Source organism: Balearica regulorum, chromosome 3 (assembly GCF_011004875.1).
Source record: "Balearica regulorum gibbericeps isolate bBalReg1 chromosome 3, bBalReg1.pri, whole genome shotgun sequence".
In the NCBI taxonomy this organism is placed as follows: Eukaryota; Metazoa; Chordata; class Aves; order Gruiformes; family Gruidae; genus Balearica; species Balearica regulorum.
Genome location: NC_046186.1, coordinates 108,789,175 through 108,817,085, shown reverse-complemented (window position 1 = coordinate 108,817,085; position 27,911 = coordinate 108,789,175). Strand labels below are relative to the sequence as shown.

The following is a 27,911-nucleotide window of genomic DNA, read 5'->3' as shown; positions in this document are numbered from 1 at the left end:
AGCCCTGACTGCTCACGGTCATTAAAGATTTCCTGGCACTTCTTGCAAGAGCAGAGTAGTTAACCCTGTGTCCTGGCTGAATTCCAGTCCGGGTGATTACATTTTCCTGACCTTCCTCTGCACCTTCCTCCTTTATCTGCAGTAAATTGAGGAGATTTACTGATGACACCAAACCAAAGGGGCAGGGGTAGTATCAAGGAGAGAGATTAAACTCAGAATGATTTGGGACCACAAAACAAAAGGGCACATCAATGCCATTCGGTGTGGAGAAAGGAAAGACAAGAAAGCGAGGACAGAGTACAAGAGGGAAGAAAAATGCCTTCCATGACCATCAGACTTCATTACCCAGAAGAAAGCTGTCAGGAGTGGGAAAAGTCTCCAGCACACAGTTAAACTACAGATGAAGGCAAACACCAAAAAAGCATTAGCTGGGATTCACCAGGTTGGGATCTCTCCACTCTCTCCTTGCTAGAGTTAGGCAGAGCAGCACAGGAGCCTGCTATCCTGTGCAAACACTGCTCCTCCCTCATTTTAGCAAGCTTGCACTTGCAGATACCCTGGGCTCAACTCTGCTACCTGTATATATCCCGGGCCATTCCAAAGTCTCCAATTTTAGCCACTCTCCCAGGCCCTCGACAGGTAAGAAGGCAGTTCCTGGCAGCAATATCCCTACAAGGAAAGGGAAGAAAAGGAACAGAAAGAGAAGAACCACTTAATCATTCAACAATTTTGCAAGACAAAAACAAAACCAAGAATAGTACCTACTTGCCTGAGCTGCAGAGAGCCCACAACAGCCAGAAACGTCAGTGTTTATGGATAACTAGCGATGCCCCAAATTCCAATCTACCCCAACAGCAGGAGCAATTCTGCTCTTTAACATTTCCTCTTTAAACTTCACATAACATCTTCCACCTGAAAGGATGGGCCTCCTGTGAGCCTCCCTTCACCCCAGGAGCTATTTTTAAGTCTCTAAGGAGCTGCAAGCAGTGGGGCTGATTTCAGCAATGTACTAGTCCCAACATCAAGCCATCTGGGGAATGATCCACTGGCCTGTTCCTAGAGTGCTTGTTCAAATATTCTCAAACGGGTGTTGTACTGTCAGAGACAGGAAGAATAACAAAGTGCAGGCATTGCTCTGAAGACTGACGGTATGAGCCTGAATCTGTGTATGCAGGTAAAGCACCAGCTTCACCTCTGCTGGGCAGAGAAGTAAACCTTGAGATCTGAATAATATGGTGGCATACCTTGCGGGTGACTCTTTCAGAAGAGTGAACTACAATCTCTCTCTACTCATCTCTACCCAGTGCTATGAGCAGAATTTTGGATACCGGCCAAACACCCTGTCCTGCAGGAGCAGGTAACAACAGTCATAAGGTGTTGCACTTCTGGCTGTACTTGTAGATCCAATTCTTCAAGAGGGAGGAGAAAATGGTTCCAGAATGAGCAGAAAGGCACTAAGCAAAATTTATGACAGGGAGAGCTTTCAAGTCTTCTGTTACAAGACCGTGTTTCCAATTGTGGAGCCAAACAGACTGCGCAAGTGCAGGCACCGAGACAGAGCTGAGGATCTTTGGTAAAACTACAGTCCTCTGCAACCTGATTTATAGCAGCCTTTCTGTTAATTGCTTTTATTATCCTGATTTTATCTACCTTGTTTAAAGGTATCCAGCCACTAGAGTGCAGCAGGACATAAACATATCAAGCAGGGCATTACAAGTCTGTGCTAGTCCTGTATGCAAGCCATGCCCATGCTGACACAGATGCATTCACCTACCTGTGAATGAAGTGGTTCTCCTCCAGGTACTGACACCCACAAGCAATGTCACGAGCCACATGGAGCAAGTCCAGCATGGAAAGGGAGGAGGGCTGATTCTATCAAAAGTCAAGGGACGAACATGGGTTAAAAGCAAAAACACGGCATGATTTGTCACTGATACAGCGCTGGGAACTCTCCAACAAGTGACATAGCTCAGATGTTAATACACAAAGGGATCACATAAATGCACAAGAGAGAGTTCGTATCCATGAACTATGCAAAGGATGTGCTGGCACAATGTCATACAAATCCCAGGGAGAGAATAAGAACAGCTGGATCCGACTTTCCAGTTCCATTGAGATGCCTCTGTAAGAATTTACCCCAGTTCTCGTGGGAGACGCTTCTGAATTTTCAGCATGAATTTGAGGATATCTGTAGCCCGAACTGGTCCTCACTCAGTTTCTTTGTATTATTGCTAGCTCCTCTCTAAAGTCACCTTGAACAATGAGAATGACATTTTGTATAATGGCATGAGTCACATTTGCTCTTTCCCTCCTCCACATCTGTGTAGGTTTTATCTTGCCCTCGGAGCACTGACACAGGTTTGCGTAGCCAACGGCTATGGAAGACTAAGGCTGCCAGCTCCTTGTTCCTGCCTCTCTGATAAAGTCTACACCTCTTGCCAGCAGGAGCCAGATGCTTTAGTAAAAAGGGCAGGCTTAGCACCAGCTCGCATTTGCCGGCCTCCGAAGCCAAACCATCAGCTTCTGCACTGAGGTGTGAATCAGTGATCCCTGCCGCCAGTCCTGTGGGGGAGGAGGAAATCGCTGCAGCCAGCGGGGTGATGGCAAACAACTGGGTGGCAGTGACTACTTATTCCACAACAGCCATTTGCTATCTAAGTGTTTATCTGTGGCCTTAGCTATTGGACCAAACAAGCCCATCCCACCCTCTAGCTCTCTCTTATGACACCTACCATTCTGCCCAGTGCCCAAAAGGCCCACCTGCCCACAGGTCTTTCCCACTGATGCACAAATCAGTGCATGGGTTCTCCAGTGAGAGGGACTGCTGGCTCTGCCAGCCCATCTCTTGTGACAGAACATATCTCCAAACTGATGCAATGCTGTGCTGGCCATCCCACCTGATCTAAACCATTGCTAACCAGGACTGGAAATAAGTTCAGGCTCTGCAGCAGCCAGCAGTTAAACAGTGGGCATTGGCTGGTAAAACCTAAAAAAGTCTTAATGTCTTCTGAAGAGATTAGGAAAAACCTGGCCTCAGTACTTGACTAATGAAATAACTGAAAAATGCTGCATCTCTGATGAACAAAGCCTGGCTTTTTTCAGTGCGGTGCCATAAACCAAAATTGTTTGTGACTATGTATCACCTGCTTATATTTTATTATTTACACAGTACAGTTCATTGCATATATATATGCAACTGATTCTTTAAAACACAGGACTGTGTCTCCCCCTAAACCTTTCTTATTGTAGAGTAACCATTTCCTGAAAACATAAAGTCTCTCCCCCCATGCCCTTTTGTGGGGAAGGAGGCATCATCTTTTTTACCTCTGTGAGTTAAAGTGACTCACCAGCTACACAAGATGACTACAGTAAGAAAGGATGCAGATACCTTCTTTTTCCCTTTCAGGGCATAACCGAAGGGAAACGAATATCTCGATCTACCCATTCCCTCCTCTTCTGAGCAAGGGTCAGAAACCTGAAGTGAAAACCGAGTAAAAAGCCCAATTCTTTACTGTGCAATCAATTCCAGACCTGAGCTATATTGCAAGGCAGTCAGTAGGCTGAAGCCACAAGCTGGTCTGAACAGCATAGCTTTTTTTCTCTTTTTCCCTTTTTTTCCCCTTTGTTCCCCTCCTTGGATGAATTCCTTCCACCTTTTATTTGGCTAAATACAGTCCTAAAACAGACGTGACTGCCCAGCCAAGGACAATTTAGCCATGTAATTTGTTTGAAAAATGGAGGTTTGGGATTCATTTTGCAAGGGGAGCAGCCTTGAGACACCAAAGGATTCATTACAGCCTTTGGTCCCCAGACGAATGGACAATGCCAGCTGCAATGCACCGCTGCTCAGAGCAGTGGGCACGCTGGAGGCAGTCGTGTGACACCTCCCCGGCTGAGGCGGAATCTTGCTAAAGGTGAATGAAATTCTGTGTATTGTTCAGTGTAATCACTGCTCTGTGCAACAGGCTGCACATCACAAAGGAGAGGAATAATTTATCCGTGTACAATTTATCTTTCAGAGCTGTTCTTTGATTGCTGTGCTGTGTGTGAGAAAGATCAGCACTGAACTTCCCAGAACGGACAATTCTGCAATGCTCATAATGAGCAAAGGCTCCAATTCCAGGCGTCTCTGAATCTACCAGACTGCCTCTCTCCAGACGAGAGGGAAGAGGTAATCCTGTAATAAATGTGAAACTTTATTAGAAACGGAACACAGAAACCCTTCAGGGCTGTAAACCCTGGACTTATGGAGAAGAATGAATCTGAAGCTTATGGAATAGACCCGGCTGGCATAAACCGACAATATTCCACAAGAGTCACTGGTATTGTATCAGCGATGTTGGATGAACATTTGGCTTACACGTATAATCATTCTTGCGTAGAGTCCAGAGAAATCATCATATGTTGGTTGAACATTGCTTTCATTATTTGCATGAAGAACACAGATGAACAATGTGCAATAACCTGTGCTAGCAGCATTGTGATCTCCCATTAAGTCGGATCCCATGTCCTGATATCTCCTGTGGTAGCTCTAGCTTCCCATTTCATGTCCCTTGCAATGTCTTAAGTTCCCCCTTCCCCTGCTACACCTTCTCCTCCACCATTTCCCCTGCTCCCTTCCACTCTTCTCAGTGGCTGAGTGCATGGCAGCATGCTGCATGTGTCTTGCTCCAAGTCACGCAGGTTCTCACTGGCCAGTGGCAAGCCAAACAAGAGAACTGTTTTGCTTAGCGGTCACTCTAGCATGGGGCTTTCTTTTTCCTGAAGCCTTGGAATTAATGCCAAATTTAATTTGACTGAAACTGGCAAACGAATTCGAAGTTACTAGCAGGGGAGTGGGGAGAGCAAGTGGGGGATGAAGGTAGAGAATGAACACATAAATCTCTCTTTTGCAATCAGGCTGAAAGCAGATGTAGGTGGGAAAGACAAGGTAGTAAGAAAATCAGCTGGAAAAATAAAAACCTGGAAAAAACCAAGGGGAAATGACAACAGAAATTCATATGGTGCTTACTGCACAGTAAGCAGTGCACCTCTGTTACTGAATCAGTCAGCTAGGTCTTGTGTGTGCAATTAATTCCTGTTGGAAGCAAAGCTCATCGAAGTCTGTTTACGCTGCACTGTTCCTTGCCTTTCCTTTCCTTTAATGGGCCTCGAAAGCTAGACGTCCAGTCTTCTATGCCTACCTTCTGCCTGTCTTCCTTGAATGAGCAATAGGAGGAACAAAGCAGCTCAGGGTCCATTAAGAGCAGTGCAAAGATACATCCAGCAGTACTGAGCCACAGACCTCATGTACAGAGACTCTGGCATACCTCGAGTATATGCTGAGGGTAAATCCACTTCCACAGCTGGATCCCACACTTCACAAAGCACAACACCCTGCACACATCTCAGCTCTCATCAGTCGGTCTCCTAGCCTCATAGTTTCTGAGCCAGCAGTCAAACATGTGCACCAGAGGCTGACTTCTCAGCACTCACAGGTGCCATTAGCCCCTCAGAAGCTGCCCTGGCAGCCAGACAATGAATTACTCTGTCATTCTCACCAGGCAGCCATCCCACGGGACGGTAGCAGAAGCAGGGCGAGGCAAAGGGAAGGAAGGTGTTAGAAGTGGAGCAGAAACATGCGGATCTGTCTTCACATAGACAGGTTGTTCACATTCACTCTGCTGTTAAAGAGGGACTGTAAACTGTTTTTCTGAATCAGTTCCAGCTTGCAACTGTCCATCTGCATTTGAACCTCAGCTTTCCCAACGTGCGACTTGCATGGGACAGAGCAGAAAGCAGCAGCAGCAGCCTCAGGTCTGCTTCAGCCCTCGGAGCAAGTTAAATTGCAGGAATAGGGGAGGATATTCAAAGTGCTGGGAATGGCCCCTGTGTGTAGTAGTAGTTATGGTCACTAAAGACAAGGAAAGAAGAGGAAAGGAAGGAGAGACTGTGAAGCCAGAAAGAGAAATACCAAGGAAGTAATGTATGCTGTGCCTGGAGTTAACCATCCACCCCTTCTGACATTAGCTTTCACAGGGGGAGCATGGAGCTACTGCTAACAGAAATGGAAGTCCTGGCATGCAAGGAGGAACTCATGACTGGGGCAGGGGCAAACTGAAAGAAACCCCTCAGATCAGAAGGCCCCCATGACCGCATCCTATAAAGATTAAGGGCTTTTCATCTGCAAAAGCATCTGGTTCACTTTACTGCAAGAAGGTAATAATTCCTGCTGTTCAGGACTAACGTTTTTAGTGCTTCCTCACAAGATCCTGATCGTTACTGAGCTGGCTTCTCTCTCTAATTTAACGAGCCAAAAAGATGGTTCCATTGCAAAGTGATGGATGCCCTTGCCCTACACCATCCTGTTTCACTTGCCACTTCACACATTTAGCCCAGCCTGTCCTGGAAGTTTTGAACAAAGCATCCACCAGGCAGCATACCTTGCCCACGTCATTTTGCTCTGCACCGGGTGAGAGCAGAGCCCACATTGCAAAACACAATTTCCGTTTTCACCTACTGCCAAGTTCAGCCCATTTGTATGAGCTGACAAGAGCATCTCTAGGTGCTACAGAAAACCAACCTCTATTTATAAAGACTGCTTGCTCACATTTCAAACCTCTTGGCTTTCTGGGGGTTTAGCCTTCTCATCCAGGCAGGAGCCACTTTATTGCAAGCTATCCAAGACTGCAGTGCTCCTGAGCAACACAAACCATTTTATATGTCTGAAAACCAGACTGCAAGGAAAAAACAGAAAGTCAATCTGTTTCTAGATACCTTGAGGAAGAATCTTATTTGTATCTGTTAGAGCCAATTTGTGTCTCTCTTGTAGTGATAAAATCCAGCATTTTGCCCTGTGTCAAAGAAGTGTAGAGACAGACTATGAAGCTGGGCCCTGGTGCTAAACTTCAACAACATCTGGGTGCCTTTCTGATCCAGCGACTCAGAGCAAACTTTATTCTTCTGAAATACTGATTCCTCTCCAGAAGCTGTAATTGATTTGTCACATATTTCTAACTGACTGCCATTTCCTATTGATGCCAATTTCGGTGGGAAAATCTTTAAAACTCTGGACTAAAGATATTTGCTATTGGGTCAACAGCTCCAGGCTGGATTCTCTTCTTGTCTATGTCAAACTTGCACTGACAGATACCCACAGAAATGCACCTGATCAGCAGTTAAATAACAGATTTATCACTAATAGCTCAATGCTTCCCCCCAACCCGCTCCCAGCCGATGTGAAGAAGGCAGAAGTAAAGCTTCACTTTTTTTTTTTTAAACTTTGATTTTGTTCTTTCTTTGCTAGATAGCATTGCAGATACTATCTGAAGTCCAGGGATGAAGCACCTTTGCATAACCCCGGCAGTTTCTGTTCCCTATAAATCTGTGTCCTGCCCTCACAGTAGCCTTTTAGCAACAGAAATTTTTGACCTTCTAAAATGCTGGGAAATAGTATGCATGGATCAGCTCTTTTGTAGTTATGTATTTGCCTTGTGGCAGCAGCTTACTAAATAAAATTCAATTTTCTCTTTTCTTACCGGTCTAGGCCGTGTCTCTCTCAGGAATGATTTCAGGTCACCTCCAGCCATGAGCTCTAGCAGGATGAAACGGGGCAGTGCCTGCAAGCTCACTCCGATACAGCGCACAATATTCTGGTGGTTGAACTTGCTGTGGAGACAGGGAGACTCAATTAAGGAGCAACTTTGATCCAAAAAGCACAACTGCAGAAAAGAATCAAAATGTTTTGCTGCAGGGAATGTTTTTTTTTTTTTTCCCCAGAAAGTAACAAATCTCAAAGGTAGGGTAACTGGATAAAGCTAAAGCACTACCCCTGCGCTCTGTGTCTGGGGAAGGAGTGACTTCTGGCTGCTTTTCCTCTTCCTATATTCTGCATCCTTTTCGGGCTACAGCAAGACTTGTGGGTCACAGGAAGCAGAGAATGACTCATAAGAGAGAAGAATCTGCTCCTAATTTCCCTATTCAAGGGGCAGAAGCTGGGCTAGGGCAGAGTTGTTCCAAATAACCTACTGACGCAGGGATCTGCTTCTGTAGGGGATATTCCTCAAGGTCTAGCCTCTAATACTTCCTTATTTCTCCATGTGCTGACCTCAATGTGATGGGAAACTATTTCCATGGATTCTAGGACTCAGTTACTGACAAGTGACATGACAGCAGCATTAAGGCAATGCCATCTGTTAGTTTTGACAAGTCAAACCCAAATTCCTAGGGTTTGGTTTTACCTCATGTTCTGATCTCTAAGAAAAATCAAAGGATCCTATTATCAATTCTGAAAACTAGGTCTAAAGATTTTCACTTTGGATAATGAAAGCCAGTGTGCACCCTCTTGAAAACTTAACCCTTAATCATCTGGTGCCTCTTCATTCGTAAGAAGAATAGAAAAGGATGGTAATGCCTATCCTCTTTGTAAAATACTGACAGCCATGTGCTAAAACTACTGTATAGATGTATTGCATGGACATCACCTCTCAAAGCACTTTTTTTCTTTACAGTGCTGGGCTTTGCAAGCCTACACAAGTGCTGTTCATCTTATTCATACACACCTAATAATGAGAGCTTCCATGAGGAAGTCCAGCTCGTCTTGCTCTGAACACACTTCTGGCAATGTCTGGAAAAGAAAGAACAGGTTGACAAGAAGAAGATATTTAAACTTACAGATGTAGACACCTGGCACAATCAAAAGCACTAACATTGTCTACAGCAATCCTTGTTTCTCTAAAGGAAACCTCACTCTAAGATAATAGCTAGACCATTACTAAACTGGACTGTGAAGCCTGTTGAAAGGTAAAGATCAGAACACATGGCCTATCAACGCCACTGTCATCCTCCTCCCAGCAAAGGAAATGGCCCAGAGTGCACACGTAACAGTGCTCAATATATGGGACTCTGCTGTATAGAGGACGAGGAATGAGACCACAGTTCCTGAGCTCTCTGACAGTACAATACTCCTACCTCCCAGCAAGGCTATGAACTATAACCAGCAGTAGGACTGTGCTGCTATGTGACCTCTAGGAGAAAACAAGCTAGCTAGGCTGCTGAAGGCCTGGAGAATCCTACCAGGGTCTCTTAGGATTTAGCTTCACATCCAGTGCATATCCATCTTGTAATGGAGTGGTGAGATGCCTGGAAAACCAGCCACCTCCTACCTACCTGCAGGCTCTTTGATGTACGTGCCAGCTGCTCTTGGCCCTGTGAAGACTTTTGATCTCTGACTCAAAGGCTTTGGACAGACTACCACACCACGTGTAGCATGTGGAAGATGGACAGAGGATGGATTTATTTTTGATACCTGCAGTCTACTGCAGCTGGATGGGAAACCTTTGCCTATTTACTACTTATAGACCTCTTTTAATTGTCTCACAAGCCCATATGCTACAAGCTGTACCATCGCTATGATGGATTAAAGTGTTGCAACAGAGCAGCAACCTTTCTAGCCACATCTTTCAGTACTATAGTAATGCTTAATTCATCTTCATTTTTATAATGCATTGGGACTCTTGGGTGAAAGGTGCATGAAACCATCATGATAACTTGTACACTGTCACTTACTTTCACAGCCACCTGCAAGGGAGTGGGGTCGCTGGGAATCCCTGCCACCTGACCTTCATATACCTCACCAAAGGCTCCGTGGCCCAAACCCCTGGACAGACCAGAGAAGACAAGAAGGTTTTACTACAGAGAACACACATTATAACACTGTGGTCACAGCTCACAGAACGGGCTCACAATTTTCATGGTAGTGAAACAGGGAGAACTGGATATTGACACTGACGATACCACTCCTCACACTATGCAGGGGACCAGACCTTGATGTGATCTTTCCTGGACCTACAATGTATTTAATTGGTGGGGAAAGCAATGCTCAGAAGTGAACAGTCCCCAGTGAAATCAAGCTGCTGGCACTGCAGTGTGTAATGGATAGCACTCTTCTATGGCTTTGGTGTCAGTGCACTAGTGGTGGGTGCTCCTAAACAGGTCAAAAAAGATAGGTCTTAAGTCTTGGTGTTTCCACACCCTAAACACATTAACAGTTCCCATGATGTTTATGCATTACCAGTAAAGAAAACACTGCACAACAAACTAGGAAACACAATGGTTCTCAAAGGACCTGAATTCTAAACAAAGTATCTTCTCCTGAGCTATTTTGTGATTCTGGGTAAGTACCTTTGCCAGTAAATGATGATAATAGTGCTTTGTAAAGCACTCGGCTCTAGGAATTTGTGCTGAGAATCATTTCTGGTATTGATATTATTATGAAATTTACAGTTTTATTTTGAATATGGGTACAGGAAAAAAGAGAAAGGAATTAAAATAATCACACAACAGATGCTGTCTTATGTCCTTGTGATACAGATTTTGCATATCTGTCTCTTCAATCTTCGCTAACTTAACGTTAAGTCAACTAGTACAACAATAGCTATACCACACAGGTGGCATGTCATAACAACATAGCGAACTTTGGCACAGAACGAGGCTGCATCCAGATCCTGAGTCTCTCTTAACCCTGCATGGGCTGCACATTGGGCAGTAGTAGTTTGAGCCTCTAAGAGACATTCCTGCATTTCAGTTCAGGTAAAGGGTTCCAGTAAGGCTCTGTTCCACAATATGCACTTTCCTGGTAGAGCCAGGTCTGGCCTGAGAGCCCCACTGATTCTGTTATCTGGTCTATTGATGGACTGTTTTTGCATGGGCTGTTGCCCTCCTGTCTGTTCCAACAGGTGCTGCTAAGGGCAATCTGCTCTGTTGTTGCATAAGCTCTGTCTGTAGTTTCACCAGGATAAGACCAGTCTAGGCAGTGAAATCACAGCGAGGACTTGCGTTGCCTGTGACTCAGTCACTTCTTTTAATAACATTTTGTAGGTATCAGCTTGAGACACTATTCTTGGCTATACCTGATCAAATTATTACAAACTGAGGTATAAAACACACCTCCACAGCTCACAACTCTCACTCTTCCCAAAAAGCCCACCTTCCCTGCCCTTATCAATTCCCAGCTGTATCCTCTGCTCTCTGCAGCATGCCACGCTTCAAAAATCCTTTCAGAGCCCAAGTGACAAAGGCAGCAGCAGCAAAGGGTACACTGGAAACTTCCAGATGCGGTCCAGCAAAATGTGCAGGTAAGGAGGAATGAGATAAGAGACAGCAAAACATTGCAGACTGCATAGACTGCTCTGAGCGTCATATGTTTTAACACCATAAGCTCCCTAGTCTTCCAAGCTCTCCTGCTTCTACTTCTTTGCTTTTTACGTAAAACTGCATGGTACCAGGGTAGTGCCACATTCACAAGTGGCATGCGCTGTATCCTGCAGTAGAGCAAGGTGGGAAAGAACTCTGAATTTTCATGTTTTTCTTAAGAGACTATTTCGAACTTTCCAAAAGTTCTGATCTAGACATGACTATCCTTCTGGCTTTATGTTCCTGTCTTTTTAATACTGTCTGGCAGTCTCAATCCCATTGCTTTTCCTGCTATTGTACTTAAGGATGCTGTTGTCTTTACTAAAGATGCCAATCAAAGGCTTTAAAAGAGCCTCCTACAAGCCTCAGCCTTCCTAGCATTTCATCAGTTAATACAGTCAGCAAAAGATGTGTCTGAATTACCAGTGATGACTCTTCAGTTCCTCTCATAATCCCAGAAGATTAACACTGCACCTGTAAAAGGTCAAGGAGACTGCCAGAAAGTCTAGCCTGCTCCACATAAGCCTAACTACTGCAGCTTTACATCTTTCTTATGAAAAGGGGCATGAGTCGAAAAGTGCATAAGATTAAGTACGTGCCTGCACAAAGACACGAGCTCATAGTCACGTAAGTGAAGACAGCATACATGAATGTATAGTGTGAAGCGTGGGGAAGGCAAAGATGAATTTACCGGATGAGGGAGATGTTTTTTCGAGGCACCTCTTTGAGGTCACTAATGGATGTGGTCTTTCCTGCAAAGCAGTAGTTGGGATTGTAGTCTGTCATGATAGTGGACGTACGCAGTTTGCTCAGCTTATATTCTGGGCTCTGTAACTCCATCTGCATGGCTTGTAGCTCCTGGTGCTTCCGACGATACACTAAATATGGAGAACACAGTAAACCAGAGACACAGATTCACTTTGGAACAGAACAGCAGCTGTGTGGCATATCTCACTGGAATTCGCCGTGTGGCCAAATTTCAGTGAATCAAACCAGACAGTGACACTCTTGTATTTCTACATATCAAATAATTACAGATAGAAAATGGAATCTGAAGTTATCCAGGAGCCTTTGATTTCTGCATCTTATGAAGAAGCAGGCTTATGCTCATGAACTGTTTGGAAGAAGTAAAATGAATTTCACTTACAGAGATCTCTCATTTCACTGTTCTGAGGTTTTCGCTTTGTTCTACTTAGTTTAACCGGACCTTCCAAGTATGAGTCCAGTTCCAAACTTGAAGGAGTCTGGGTATAACCAACTTTCCTAAATCACACAGAAGTGACTAAAAGTCTGAAATAAATTATTGCATCATATTGTTCAAAATGGATAGACTAAACTGTTACCTCCGAATAACACACTGTACATAAAATTAGCTCATTTTGCAAAATTTCCTCTGTTTCTAAACAACAGAGTTGGACTAAATTTGAAATCAGTTTATAGCAGTGTTATATTCCTTGAATCACTTCACTGATACTTCTGAAACATCGTTAGAAATCACACCCAGAAAGAAGGCATCCTGTGGATATTCCTTAAAATAGTAATTGATATTGCAGTGCTTTTTTCAAAGCAAGATGCCAATTGTGAGCAGGTTAAATCACTATTACCCTCATTATTGATATCTGTGGGAGCTGGAGTGAGCCCAAAGTGTGACGGTAATAGCTATTGCATCTTCTCCAGCAGATGTTGCTCAGGGGAAGAATTTAAGGGGTAAACACGCACTCGCAAAGGCAGATGGATGTAATGACCTATCCACAAACCCTTCCTGTCCTTCATTTTCCTCCTCATTGCTTTTGCTTTGATTTTTTAAATCGCTGCTCTTTCCTGAGATGGTAATGATAGGCTGGTTGGATGGAAAGAGGATTACTCTTCCACTCCCTGAGAAGTAATTAGTAATTTTAAAGGGGTACTGTCAGGCCAGAAATCATACATGTAGGACCATATGTGTGCAACTGATAACTCCTGAAATTCTGAAAACTGAAACAGCTGTGCAAATCTAATTTAATAGTTGCCATTTGCTGCTCTGGGTACATGCCTCCCCTCTCCCAGACTATACACAGTGTGGACAAAGAAAGGTGGCAGAGCTGTGGTTTGAATCCCAGGCTGCTTTTCATTGATTCAAATCTATTCTGCTTGCAATCAAATGCAGGAGAGCAATTGTTTAAAATAAGAAAATGAAAGGGTGAAAAATACCTTTTAGAATTTCAAATAAAGATGCCAAGAATGCCCACATCCTACTAAGTAGCAGTTTGTAAAAGGGGAACCTATGTGAGAATTTAAAGCTTAAATGTCATACATTAAGAGTCTAAATCTGTATATAGGCACACAAATAAAGAAGCTTGCTTTTAGGCATTAAGCACCAACAGCTCTCACAAAACTAGCAGCAGCTGGGTTCTGGCAGCTTTACACTACAACACAAGCAATAATGTCTCTTTTTGAGGTGCAGTCAGTAACTGAAACCGCCTCAAATTGGTCATTGTGGTAGAAACAACTACTGAAATCTGAAGTTAAGGCGTGTGTGTGGGAAGGTGTCATTAAATACAGCAATAGCTAAAAACCTGAATCCTGTTGCCTCCCAGGGCCCAGTTATCCCTGGCTCATATCCAACCCTCATATGAAAATATCTTTTGCAGAGAATCACTCACCTATCATGATTCCTGAAAAAGCCAAAATTAAAGCAGCCACCAATGCTGAAGTCACTACAGACAAGACCAAGGAGAGAGGGAGATGAATCACTGGCTCAGCTGTAACAGAGGCAGGAGAAGAAGGAATTACGTCTGAAATGATCTACCAACAGCCACTTTTTTTCAGACAGATTTTTCTGCTCTTCCTTCCATTTACTCATCTGCTGTTCCTATAGTGTAGGAGCAACCTCTGGTATGATCAGTTCTCAGGATCTATGACCTCTAACACCTCACTGTTCCACCTTCCTCAATTAATATCAAGCCATTAAAACAGATGGTTTGCTATCAAGGAATTAACACGTGCACTCCCTGGGTATGAAAACAAGACTATAAAAACAAGGGGCAGGAGGTTGAGGAGGTGGAAAGAACATTACATTGCCAGGGTTAAAGTGCTGCTATCAATGCCAAATCACAGCAAAGGCAGAAGACGGACTGCAATATATCATCTCCTACATGCATCTAATCCAGGCAGAAAAACCTGGTAACAATAAGCATGGTACAAAGTATTGCAAAGCTGCATCCTCACTTGGGACCACAAGGCATTCAAAGACCATCCACTAAGGTTTACTTCACCCTGGCAAAATGACTATGCTTTTTACCCATTTTACAGATGGGAATGGTAAAAATACAGAACAATTTTCCCAGGCCAGCCAGGACAGCAGGGTCCCGAAAGCCTGGAGTGACTTGCTCTAAGAGCTGGACAAGAATTTGAAGGAAACCTAGTAAGGGAGCTCTGAGCACTTGGTTTTTCAAGTAAGGCAAGTATAGGCACTGTCTCTAGGTTTCCTCAGAGAGATCTCATGCAGAATTTCATACAGATTCTGCACCTGCACCTTATATGCACAAATCCACAGGGATCAGAGCCTTCTTCACCTTGTACATTTTTTTGAATTCTTAAAGAGGATTGACCTGGAATTTAAGTTTAGCTGGAAAATTCCTTCAGCAAACGACCCTTCATGATTTCAGAGCAGACCACAACCAAGCACAAAATTTGACTCCTGTCAGCGCTGCCCAGTATGCCAAACATACGCCGTAAAGCAAACCAGCAATGCTGCTCTGTGCACCATTCCTCAGCACTGAAGTATCTATATCCTAGCAAAATAACTCTGCAGCATATACCAGCACAGACCAGCAGGAAAGATGTCAGTTCAACAGAACATTCAACCGAAGCCAGTTTTAAGAAAGACTAGATAATGCTTTCAGGATGTCTTACAGTTCAAACTACAGATTTTTGCCATGCATTTCCTGTTTCACACGCTAGCAGCCTACCCCATACACCTACTTACCTATGCAAGACACACCATCCTCAGCCAACTCTGTGCCTGGCTCACAAAAGCAAATGACTTTTTGAGTCTCAAGATCAACGCGGCACTCGTCCATCTCACAGTGACTGCAGTTAAGATGCAGCCTAATATCCACCTCTCCGTGCCCCTCTGTCACTAGGGAGTGGATGAAAGAAGCTGAGTTAATTACTGAAAAGATTATTCATATCGTTTCCTTGGGCGCTGACAGAAACAGGGGACATGGTGGTCACGATTGCCAGATGTGGCAGGGTGGGCCCCATCTAAGAAACCGATTTCTCCCCACCTTCCATAGCTCCTGTCCTTTTCTTATCTAGACAATAACATCCAGCTAAACTAGCTCCATTGCAGTTGAGGTGCGCCGGCTCTCTTTGCGCAGATAGTCCTTACCAGGTTTGCAAGGAGGCTGCTGTTGAGACTAACAGAAACCTGCCCTTTCAGCCGTTCGTGGGGCTCACTCTTTTCTTTCCTGGCCTTTCCTCCCTCTGAGATCAAACACTGCAATATTTTCAAAACTTCTGGGCTGAATCTATCAGGCCAGAGTGCATCTGCATTTGAAAATACTTCTGGCTGTTCTAAAGCAAACTTTTTTTTTTTTTTGAGCAAATAGATATTTTTGTATTTTCTGAACACATCACAAACATATTCAAGACACTGACTTCTGGGCAAACACAGGCTGGAGTGGCAGTATTTATCACTCCCACGCACTGCTGGGCAGCACTGCTCTGTTTTCTCTAGAAACGCCCTGGTCCAAGCCAGATACATTGCTGAGGGATGCTCTAAGGAAAATGTTTGTTAGTGAATAGTCACGTGCTTTGTCTGTTTATTTTGTAAATTATCTGAACTATGAGGTTCTGTTACCACTTTCCTTGGCCAAAATTATTCTATAGACTGGTAGACTACATAATTGGGAAGTGTTTTCTAATAGACCTGACATTCTCTCCACCTGCTTTCTTCCTGCTACCTCTGTTTATTCTCCATTGGACTTACGCTATCTTTCTGCCTCCTCACGTTCATGATGACACTAGGCTATACTCAAAGGCATTTAAAGTGTCCTACAGACGCAAACTATTCTTAACATGAAAGAAGATTTCCGACCAACATGAATACCTTTAAGCGCTGGAGTGTATAAAGTACCAATTGGATTAATAAAGGACACACCATCCTCCCCATCCATCTCTGGGTCATTGTCCACTGCAGCATTGCCACCTACGTCAAACCAGAAGTTACCTTAACAGGCAGAGGCTCATTAGCGCTAAAATACAGATAAGCACTGCAAACATGCATGACTGCAGTATATTTAGGGAGGCATCCAAATGAGAAAAGAGAATAAATCAAAGTATTTAACAGATAGGGAACACTAAGTGAGTTGTGACGTGAACCACTGGTCTTTCATCTCTAGGACTTCAATTTAACTGCAGCAGCTTGGACAATCGATTTCTTAGCTCTGAGGTTTTAGGCAGACTGTTGCAAACTAAGGCACTAAACCTAAAGCATAAACTTCATCTTTAATCATTTGGATGCTGTGAAAACAAAAAAGCCCTTCTTAAAATTAATGTGGTCAAGAGACTGGAAAACACCAGAACTCAAGAGCTAAGTTCAGTACTCTTGATGATCAAGGTATGTACTGTGTCAGCAGAGGGAATGGATAATCCGATATCCTTCCTCTCCTTCGCACGCTGAAAGCAGGGTGGTCCACCAGGAGTGGGGACTGAAGGAATTTTCGAGTTGCTCATTTGTGCTTGGACATATAGAACATATCGGGAGCAAAGTACGGGCAATACGTAGAACACATTAGAAGCACAGGATGGGCCGTATATTTAGTACTGCAAGCATGCAAAGATTCCCCCACCCCACCCAAAAATGGCTTTTCCTCTTTAATCATCTTCAATGAAATTGAAATTATGTCATGTGAGGCATTCTGTTGGAAAAAGAAGCATTACACAGTAACATTGGTACAAAACATGCACTTAATAATTTAAACTCATTACTTCCTCTCAGGATTTCTAGTCTATCATAGACTTCATTTAAGCTGTGGAGAGCCAGGGGTTAAGAAGTCCACCACAGTGCAGATGGCTGAAGAAACTATGTGGCCCAGGAGATTATGGGTTAGTAGAGATCTTGAATCTGGCCCACACCAGTTATAATCAACATAATGCCATCTGACAGCTGTCCTGAGACCCGCAGCACATGAAATTAGCTCCTTGTTGACTGAAGTCAACACCACCGTCATTATTAAGAGGGGTCCTGGCTGGCAGCCTGAGCCTTTGCCCCCAGAGACCACCTGTGCAGGACCAAGGCCCACCCACAGCACGGCAGGGTAGAAGAAGCTGCGTCTTTCACCTGGCATAAAGCCTGGCTGCAAGTCTCCAGGACCAAGGTACTCAAAATACAGGTGCTGGCAAACAGGAGCACAGAGCCTGTGGCTCCTCCTTCATTAGCACTATAACCCCAAAACGGAAGGCTCAAGAATCACAGCAGGATCTTGATGGCACATTTTGCAGAGTGCAAAGCCAGGATTGCAGCTGAAGGACTGACATCTGGCTATCTGCTCAAAGACTAAATGCCATACGTTCATCTACTGCTAAAAAGGCAACACACAGACATACTAGTACATCACAGTCAAATATGCTAGCTACAGGAGAATTATCTATCAGTGTTTTGCTGATCATTAGCACTAAAGGAGGGGAAGGGACACCTTGAACACGAAGCCACTTTACCTATATATCCTCCGCCTCCTCCACCTGAGGAGCACCCCCCTCCACCCCCTCCGAAACCCCCTCTTGTCTCCCACCCCCACTTCTTCATGGCCTGGGGGCAGGATCTTCCTCCAGTAGCACCTTCCAGCAAGGATTTTCCTGACCACAGGAAGGAAGTGTTATCATTCCAGCCACCTCCACCACCTGCAGTTAAGAGAAGAGAAAAGGCAAAGGCAGGGGTTATTTTTGTGTAAAAAACCCTGCAGGGATCTGCAGAACAAGCACTCCTTCAAAGCACCTCAGCTGAAAGTAAGAATCTCATGCCTTGGTTAGAAGAGGGGATGGGCTAGCTACACGGTGCTACTGTGACCTTTCTGTAGGGCTTTTGACCATGTTAATCATCTGCACCTCTTTTCACCTACCGTACAATAACAAGTATTTTCTATGGAAAATGTAAAAAGATATCCCTGCCTATTCCCCAACCACTTGTTTCTGGTTTACAAAGCCTTCCCCTTCTCTTTGCAAAAAATACTTTTGAAAAAACCTCTATGTCAGTTCTGAAGGGGAACAAAAGGAATTTAGTGAAAAGGATGTGAAAACATGTCCCAGCCCCGCTCTAAATGCAACATACTCACCAGTGACACACTTTCAGCTCTGCTGGTTGTTCAGTCCAAGGTCTCTTCACAGAGACTTCTAGCCAGGGTGCAATTATGCTCTTTCTGCATAAGCCAGGGAAACTGTGAGTATGTCTACACAGCGCAAACAGTGCAGGATGGCCACACCAGCACTGCAAACTCCCACACCAAAAATCAAACAACTTTGCTTATCAGAGTCACTATGTTATTTTGGGAGAATATTGCCATTGCTATGGCTATACCATCTCTGATACCTCTATTTAGGCCAAGCATCCTGCACTGTGGTTACATCCTACATGTATCTGTTATACTTCCATATTCCCCCTGAACTGTGTTTTCATGAGTTTCCTCTCACCTCCTTGTGAGGAGGAATCTGGGAGTACCACATATTCATAAAGCTTTTCTTAAAAAGAAGCAGCTTTCCTTACCTGCAGCTCCTGAATTTCCATTCAGCCCTGGAATAGAGGAATCATTCTCCAGCCTTTCTGGATGAAATGTGTCTGTTTTGGCCCTGTAGGCCCTGCCACCACCTCCTGCTGCAATTATCAAGGGGACCGGTTCTCCATTCTCCATCTTAACAGATTCAGAAATAAAGGCAGTGTTCAAACTGAGTTAGACATGCAAATGGAAATTCAACCACATGCTAGTTACTGCTCAGTACTACAAATTACCATTGCATTATTTAATGCACCCACGTCCACAAGATTAATGAATAGCACTAGTCCTACCAAGTTCTGCAACAGAGAACAGTGGCATCAGCAGCTCTATGAATTGTACCTACAATGCTGATGGCTCTTAGAAAGCTTGTAATGTTACCATGCACTGACTTTCATCAAACAAAACAGCTAGGGAGCACTGCTCTGTACAGCGCAATATAGCGTCTCCACTGGTAAAGGACTGCCACACTGGAAACTGAGCATGCAGAGTTAGCTGGAATTATGTAGAAGCTAGGTGATCTAAACATATTGTTAACACCTGAAACCAGTGTTTGGAATGAGCACTGTCTCAGCTAGTACATGACAGAAAAGATGAGCAGCCTCTAGCTACACGGTTGCCAACAGAAAACACACAGGCTATCCTCAACTTTTCTTGTCATTGCACTGTATAGGCCGAACGTGTAGCTGAAGTCTAATGCTCTACAATGACAGATATCAATAAAGTCCTGTGCAATTTGCCCTTTGCTGCAGAATTATACTTCAGCACGTCAGCTTGCATTGAAAAGAATCCAGTTCAAATTATTATGTTTGCAAAGGAAACTCTAAGCCACTGAAGCAACTGTGGCCATACTGTGTAGCACTTCTTCTAAGAAGTGTGAAGGGCCAGCTTGGCTCACTACAGCTATCAGATGGAAATGAAGGATGCCCGGAGGCCACATTGTGGATCCTTCCCCAGAGGTGTATAAAGGGTTCTCAGGTACTTCAGGCTGCAATACTACAGGCAAGTGGCAGGATGTGTTCATGCTGAAAGTGCATAGGGACTACATTTCCATACCTTAAATATGTAAGTTGCACCTCCCCCGCCTCCACCTCCTCCTGCCCATTCATTGACACTTCTGTTCACACGGATCTCTTCTTCAATCACATTGTTCTCTCCAATGCAGACTTTCTGTATAACATCATTAGTCTGCAAACAGAAGACTAGGTCTGAATTCTGGTAAGAAATCTCCATGTCCTTGTAAACACACACAGGCCTCTTGGACCCTTCACCCTCCCAAATCAATAAATTGTCCTCCAGTGAAACTACATAAGCAGAAGCAAGTGAATACTCTTCTAGAAGAATCTTAGCTTTTGCTTCAAGAAGAAATTGTTGCCATTTTAATTGAGTTATTTTGAAGCAAGCTCAGTGCTGATATCTATTACCACGTAAAACAGCTCCATAAACTTTCAACATACAAGATGTAGCAGAATTTACTTCCAAATACTTCCCAGCATTAACTATCTGTATTTCACAAGTGGGGGAAGGGAGTAACTCTGCAATGACATGACTTGCCCCATGTCATACAACAGCCAAATGGCAGAGACACAGAGAGAACTCAAGTTTCTTTACTCCTCTTCCAGTGCCCCATTGGTTGGGGCCAGGCAGCAAACGTGCATTTATCCAGAATTAAGGTGTAGTGGTGGCTCATGTAGATGTACCAGAGCTAGCTGTAACTTAGGTGGTCACAGCGTGGACAGTAGCAATGAGCTCAGCATGGACTAGCCACCTATTACTGACCTAGACTTCCAAGCAAATTTTGATGTTCATCTGATGCTTATGCTGTAGTAGCAATTTTATTGTAATTACCAGTGCTAGCTAGTTCAAAGCCTACCAAAACAGCTGCAATCCCACCTTTGATTGCAATGCTGACCTGATGTTCAAGAAAATCCCTCACTAAAATGCCTTCATGTTTCCTACTTAGCATTTTTTCCCCTTCACCAATTAGCTCCAAATGTAATGAACCTTCTGTATTAGGCAAAACACTGAATTCGCTAACTGATTTGAAACACAACATTAAACCATCATTTATAAGTACTTCCAGACTATGACATAAAAGAGGGAACTGTCGCTCCAATTTTAAATTGGAGCACCAAGTGCAGGACAAGCAGGACTTTGCTGTGAGTATTTCTAAGTTGCAAGCTTTGCTTCTAGCTTATTTTACCTTATATGTTTCATCTCAGTAACGCTATCTTCTTATGCACACTGAACTCACAAAGTCAACACCACTTTAAGGGAAAAATGCACAAACAGTTGTTATAGTGGGATTGATCTTCTGCTTCCTTCTACTTTCATATATGTGTTTTCTTTTGGAAGAGGAACCCGATAAATGTTACAAATTATGCTGTTGACCACAAAACGTGTCCTATGTTGTGTCAGAGAATGAATGGCATCCATTTTGAGTGTGCAGACTTGGCTATGGAACTAAACAATCCTCCTTTTCCCTAGACTTCCCTCTCCTTAATTGATTTGGAGTTGGGCGGGGATGATTAATAAAATGACAAAGTCAACGATCCAAAGGAACCACTAGATTACAATTGAATTAAAAAAAAAATAATCCTTCATGGCAAAGACATAACTGATTACAATCCAATCTAGTAAAAGTCCCTTCTACAAGTCAATGCAATCTCTTTGCCTCAATGAAAGAATTACATTAGCACTCAATAAATTCTCACTAAGATTACAGTGGCCTGCAATTTAATGAGTCCATATATTACTCTCAGCTGGAATGTCCTAGCTATAGATGTTAGATGGAAGTTTAAGTTAGGGCATTTCTCATTTCAAAGAGGCTTCATATTAATGGTTTGTTTGCAGATATGTATAATTCCAGTTTTAACATTATTTACTTCAGCACCCAGCCTTGAGAACCTCTCTTTCTTGACTAAATCCTTCAACCTTTCTCTGCTGTAACAGACCACAAAGCTTTCATCTCTTGGATGCCAGACATTAACAGTTGAGAAATGCACAGCATTTAAATGTCTAGCTCAAACCTGTAGGTGAAATTTCAGCAGATAATGCTTCGTTTCCTCTCTAAGAATCTCCTATGCCCTTATCCTCCAAAGAATACTAAATTAATAGAATATTGTGCCTGCAAGTGGTGGAAGTCGCACTTTTCTGTCAATGCATTTGCAGCAGCGATTGGTTAGTAACACAAAAATCAGGACTGACCCAGCAGTGAGTAATTTGTCTCTCCCATTCTCATACAGAGAATAGCCAAACGGGCCCTGTGAAGTGGGTGTCTCCAGAGTTGCAGGGTATTATAATGGGCTGGGCTCAACAGCAGAACAAAGACTAAGCCCTGTGAAGTCAACCTTGAAGACTGATCTCCAGAGGAAAGGAAGGCAGAGTTGTCTTTTCTCTCCCAAAACCCACACAGATGCTCTGAGACATGCAGATCAATCAGGAACCTCTTGTGTATTATCAATGGGGCCTGAATGTCGAAAAGGAAGTAAGCACAGTGACATGGTACTTCATCTTTTCACACTCTTGCCCTCCCAGTAAAACTGCAGCTACCCCTTAGAAGCATATAACCCAAAACCCCTAAAGGACAATGATTTTCTGTGTAAGCAGACAAAACTCCATGGATTTGGCAAAACTCCAGTGATTAAGGCAAAACAGAAAGGATGATCACTTACGCTAGGACAAGCATCTTCTCCTTGCTGTCCCACCAAGATATACAAAGTATCATCCTTCTGGAGGTCAAAAATTCCCAGCACAGACACGCCGTGAGACCGCACCATGGTGTTCTTCCCTCCTTTCCCACCAGCAGCTCCATAGCCTGAGATACTGCAGGAAAAAGAAAACAAGAGCCTGGCACCTCAGTTGTCCCTGACAGGTGGAAGGTAGTACAAATCACTTCTGGGCACTGCGTGTTTTGCACACCTGAACTGTACACAGTGTCACAGGGCCAGGCCCAAGACCTGACACTTTAAATAAATCTAAACCCAAAGCCTGAAGACTGAGGTTCTCTGCTCCACATGGATCTATGAACTTGGGTAGCTACAAAACAGCTTCTTTCACATTGATTCTTGGGCAAGCACTTGCTGAGGACAGAGTGAGAAGTCCCTGAAGTTTGAAACTTTCATATATGAAACACATCTTGTTTCCCAGCAGGCAAGCCCTTGAGAGGTTTTGCAGCGAGAAGGAGAAAGAACAGAAGCAGGAGAACCGACAAGTACAGCGCATATGGCTAAAGAAAAGTGCGAGACTGACAGGGGGAGATCTGAGAAAGCAGACAGCATAACTGGTCCTGGTATCACGGACCAGGTGGGAAACAGCTCTCCTATTCCTGGTACCAGAGGAACAGAGAAGAGTAGATGGACACAACGCTACCTGCATAAACAAGGAAGGCAGAAGCCCACTGGCTGAACTCATGGTCACCATGAACGCCTCACTGTCCCCAGCCAGGAGTGGCGAGGTTGCATACACAGGCTGCTGCAGTCTCAGTTAAAGCTCTGGGACTTTTATTTCAAGCAGTCAAGATTCAGACATCCTTGCTGATATACCCAAAGATCTGGTTGCACCACTGTATTGCTCAGCTTCTCCCTCTCCCTTTCTAATTATATAAACTATTTACATACCAAAGGATTTCAAAGCACTTTATAAAAATCATGATAAAATACAACTCTCTGCTGCAACAAAAGACTGAGTTACTCAAGTTTCTAACCAAGTGAGTAGTGGTACAGCAGCTCAGTTTACATCTGAAGTAAGCAGATTGACTTTAGTAGCTCTGCAGCTATTTCCATCAGAGCAAAATTCAACCTGGACAGTGTAAACAGTGGCTGCAGGGCTAAGAATAAAAAACTTCCTCTTGGCTTCCTACCAGTTACAGTATAGGTGCTCTACTTCACCTCCTTCTTTCCTCTAGCACCTGGCTGGTCTTTGTCCAGCACAGTCCTGCATGCAAACAGGCTACAAGCAGAATGGACCGGCAGTGCCAGCAACTTGCCTTAAGGATTAACACGAGGAACTCACCTTGTGATATCGCACCAAGGCAGTCAGCATGGAGCAGTTCTGATGTCAAAGCAACTGTGCAACATCAAGTGCCTCATAAAGCACATTAGATCCTCATAATATGACAAGATTATGTTCATGCCACTGTCGATAACCAAAGCAATCATTCCTCAGTAAGGCTGCACTGGAGCCAGCAGAAAAAGTGATGGACACAGCACTGGGCTACCCTGAACAGATGCTGCATGAATCTGAGACTGAGCTGATTTGCTGTAGAATTTTGTAATGGCTAATGAGGTGCACTATCAGGCACGGCAAGCTGGCAGGGCTAATCAGCTGCAATTAGGGGCCATATTTTTCTGTGTATGAACAGATTTTGCATACAAGCAATGATGTCAGGAAGTTCAGGAGAACCCATTTTGACCTCATTCACAAGCTACAGACAAATAAAAAACAGTAGATTCAGGTGAGAGTCATTCCCTATTCAAAATGGGTGTCACTATTTAAACAGATGGGTTATTTGACTTCAAGTTTTAGCAGGATCCCTCTCCCTAGGCACAACTTTCTTTTACAGAAGGAATCCATTTAACCATATTGGCCTTGAAGAAAGATCAAACCACCCTGAGCAGATATAACCAGAACACAGAATACCTTCCACTGTTTTCCTCCTTTTCTTTTATTATGAGGCTTGTAGGAACTGAAAAAGAAAATGACGTCTTCAGGAAGGATCAGGATGAGCAGAGTGCACTGCCTGTGCAAACCAGGGATAGAGAAAAAAAATAATCCACCAGGTCATGGGAAACACTGGAGCTGGTTTTGAGAATACGAGAAAATTCAGTGCCTAGGCTGGCCAACCTAGGACACCTTTTTGCATTTCACTGTGCCATGTTCTCGTGCTACCTTACATGAAGGGACCAGAGAAAAGAGAGGACAGTGAAAGTGACAACAAATGGGGTGCTTAGCAAAATGGACCAAAGACTCTTGCTTTGAAAATGGAAAGAATTCAGGTAATGGATATTAACGTGTACACTTAACGTCTCTCATATTTGATCATAAGCCTAGATATGGGATGACAAGACCTTCTGAATGCTTAGAAGGAAATCTAAAAAGGAAAATATTCTTCTATATTGCCTAACTTTATTGTTATACAATGTGCAGTCCCGTGGGAGCAAACCAGATGACTTTGTCCATATCAGCATGGCAGTACGTAGGACTCTCATTTTCAAATGAAGCCGCAACGCAGTGTGTGGCAGCTTACCCAGACCTTCACAGATGGTGGGGTTTTCTGGGTGTGCTTACCTTGTGCTAGTAGAGTTTTGTGCAAAGTTGAGCTTTCTGTCTTTGCACTTTAATAATGCATATTCTGCCTCATGTTCACAAATCTATATCCTTCTTATGCAATTATCAGGAATGTAACTCACTGCTCTACATTACGCAGCGTAAAACACACTGATATGGCATAACAACAGCTTTCTTAAGAGCCCAACAGCCAGCTCGAGGATTTTATCTCTGGGTCAGGTATATTGGAGATGGTTATCAGACTAACTTACAGGACCTGGAGTGCAGCTGGCCTGCAGGGGAGAGCTAAATACAGGCAGTGGGTCCAGGCTCTGGGAAGCCCTAGAACTCATATTGCAACTTGACATTTTCCTAGGGCTACGCTATACTGAGGGGCTCTGCTGCCCCTTCAGCAGCCCGGAATCAGGAAGATGTCAAGTTAATTTAAGCCCACAATTGCCTCCTCCTTCCCTGAGGCAGTCAATTCTCTACTATAGCCTTAAGTGGTGCAGAAGAGAATGTCATCCATTTATATATAGGTTACCAATGACATTAGCCATTTATTATCTATACAGAACCTAAAAGTCTGTTAGGTCATTTATAGGACTTAAATAGACAGGTCTTCCCTGCAGGACCTGTAGTTTGTATCATGTAGCAAAAATTAGCCTACAGTTGCACTGGAATTCTGCCTCTTATTGGGCTGTGATATTAAAGAAATGACAATGTCGTAAGTTTATTGCCTCTTTTCTTTTGCGCTATACTTTATAACCATATTTACTGAATGCTGGTCCTGAAAAATTCTGTTCACCTCAGGCAACTCTTTTTTGATGGCTGAGTAAAAGATCATTAATGCTTTTTTCATTACCATCAATCCTTGTGGTAATAGGCACTCAGGCAGAACTTGAGCCTAGCCTAGCCAGTTTCTTGAAACTGCTTTGCAGTAGATTTCTGTTAGAGACTGACATCTACCCTCAATACTCTTTTTCAATAAAAAGAAAAAAAAGGAAGGTGCCAGTAAGTTTTAACTGAAATTTGATCAAAACCTTCAGTGGAATGTTCTGCTTTGAAATCCATGATACCATCATTGGTTTCAATAGGGAATATTGCATATAAAACTACCACTAGACAGTCATTGATTCAAACAGACAGTTCTGCTTACAAACTGATGCACGTAATAGTTTGATGTTAACCACAGTGAACTAAACTTCGATTGTACTTTTTTCCCCAGCATGAGCAAAAAGAAAAAAATGATTGGTAAAAATCTGATTAAGTGGCATTGAACCTTATCTGATCATCTCCCTTAGAAAATAACTCCACAGAGGGATTTATGTGTTAGAACCCTCAGTATCACAGAAACTAACATTTAGGTGGCTAGCTTCCAAAATCAATTCTACAGTGCTCACGCCTCGATTCTAAACAGTCAAGATGCTGAGCACAGCTTGGTGCAAGCTATCCCATAAGAAATGCTGACGTACGATTGTGCCTCCTATACCAGGTTGAGAGTGAGAAAAACTCATTCTGATCCCAGAATTCAATGGACAGCATATAGGAACATGTCTGTCCCTTGGCCTGGGGAGGTCAAAACACTCGATTTTCAGTTATTTATAGAGCTTTCCCAACCTGTAACTATTTAGGCTAAAGATATGTCCGCCTCAGATAGCTGTTTCTTTCTCTTATCTCTTTCACCAAAAAGTTGCATCTTCAATACTTCATATATGCCTAACATGTATTTGCAGCTTGGAGAAGTTTCAAACGCAAAGATATATCATGAATATCAGAGAGGGCTGCCTTACCTGTATGTGTTGGTTGCTGGTACTCTCCAGATCTGAATGCCTTGGAGAATCCCTTCAGCTCCTACAATCACACTGAGGTTGGAGTTCCTGTAGGCATCATTGCATTGGCTCTGCGTGGGGCCATAGGGTCCGCTGGCACCACATGTTGTGAATAACCAGTGATCTGAAATGAGGATGTATACAAAGCATGATCCAAACATCCAAAGATCAAGTAGCTGTTCTGCTCTTTATTAACTTTCTTATACTGGACCAAGAGAAGAACCTGGCCCCTGAGGTTTTAGCCAGAACAAACACAGAATTCTTTTAAAAGACTCATAGCGCTGTGTATCTCAGTATTTGACAGCTTTTCATCTACATCTCCTGAAAGCTATCACAACTACGAACACATAGCTTTACTTTTTCTAAGGCTCAAAAAGGCAAAGATCACAGAGTAGAGTAAAATGCAACACAGACCACCCAATTTTTGGCTCTGCTCTCTGGGCTGTTAAAGTGCATGCTCATCACCTCAAGACTGGTGCATTTTAGCCCTGTCAGTTTCTACAGACATTTAATTATTCAATGTATTTTATATGGAAAAGTAGCTGTTGATTATACAAAAACCTGTAAATACATCATCATCGCAGTTTTTAAAACATAACAATGAACTAATTGTATTTCCAATAATTATTTGTTCACAAGAGATTCAAGTTAAGCTGCAGAAGGCAAAACACCTAACTGAAGCCTGTAAAACAAGCATTCAGCTCTGCGTGTTCTAGGCCATTACTGCAGGTGTAAATCAATGCATCCCCATTGAACCCATTTTCATCAACCGGAGATACTAGTGCCGTTAGATTTCTAGAACAAGGCTTTGCTGATTTGTGCCTCAAAAATCTGATTTTTTAGTTTGAATACATGATGCTGAAAACACCATCCTTCTCCTTAAAGATTG

General features: G+C 43.4%; 1 protein-coding gene across 2 annotated transcripts in view; it reads right to left on the bottom strand.

Annotated features, from left to right (window-relative positions):
• The window catches only part of ALK (ALK receptor tyrosine kinase), a 321,448-nt gene that overhangs the window by 10,300 nt on the left and 283,237 nt on the right, over positions 1–27,911 (bottom strand). Inside the window, exons 12-25 of one of the 2 annotated variants that reach the window (XM_075749445.1) lie at positions 26,984–27,146; positions 22,598–22,748; positions 19,980–20,111; positions 18,917–19,061; positions 17,875–18,057; positions 16,265–16,363; positions 15,140–15,292; positions 13,815–13,913; positions 11,864–12,050; positions 9,547–9,637; positions 8,541–8,605; positions 7,518–7,647; positions 1,775–1,872; positions 577–669 (exon numbers count right to left, since the gene is read on the bottom strand). In XM_075749445.1, the coding sequence (XP_075605560.1) occupies positions 577–669; positions 1,775–1,872; positions 7,518–7,647; positions 8,541–8,605; positions 9,547–9,637; positions 11,864–12,050; positions 13,815–13,913; positions 15,140–15,292; positions 16,265–16,363; positions 17,875–18,057; positions 18,917–19,061; positions 19,980–20,111; positions 22,598–22,748; positions 26,984–27,146 (1,789 nt within the window). Of the gene's footprint in view, positions 1–576; positions 670–1,774; positions 1,873–7,517; positions 7,648–8,540; positions 8,606–9,546; positions 9,638–11,863; positions 12,051–13,814; positions 13,914–15,139; positions 15,293–16,264; positions 16,364–17,874; positions 18,058–18,488; positions 18,550–18,916; positions 19,062–19,979; positions 20,112–22,597; positions 22,749–26,983; positions 27,147–27,911 lie in introns of those variants that run through there. The other variant, XM_075749444.1, reaches the window with a different exon arrangement.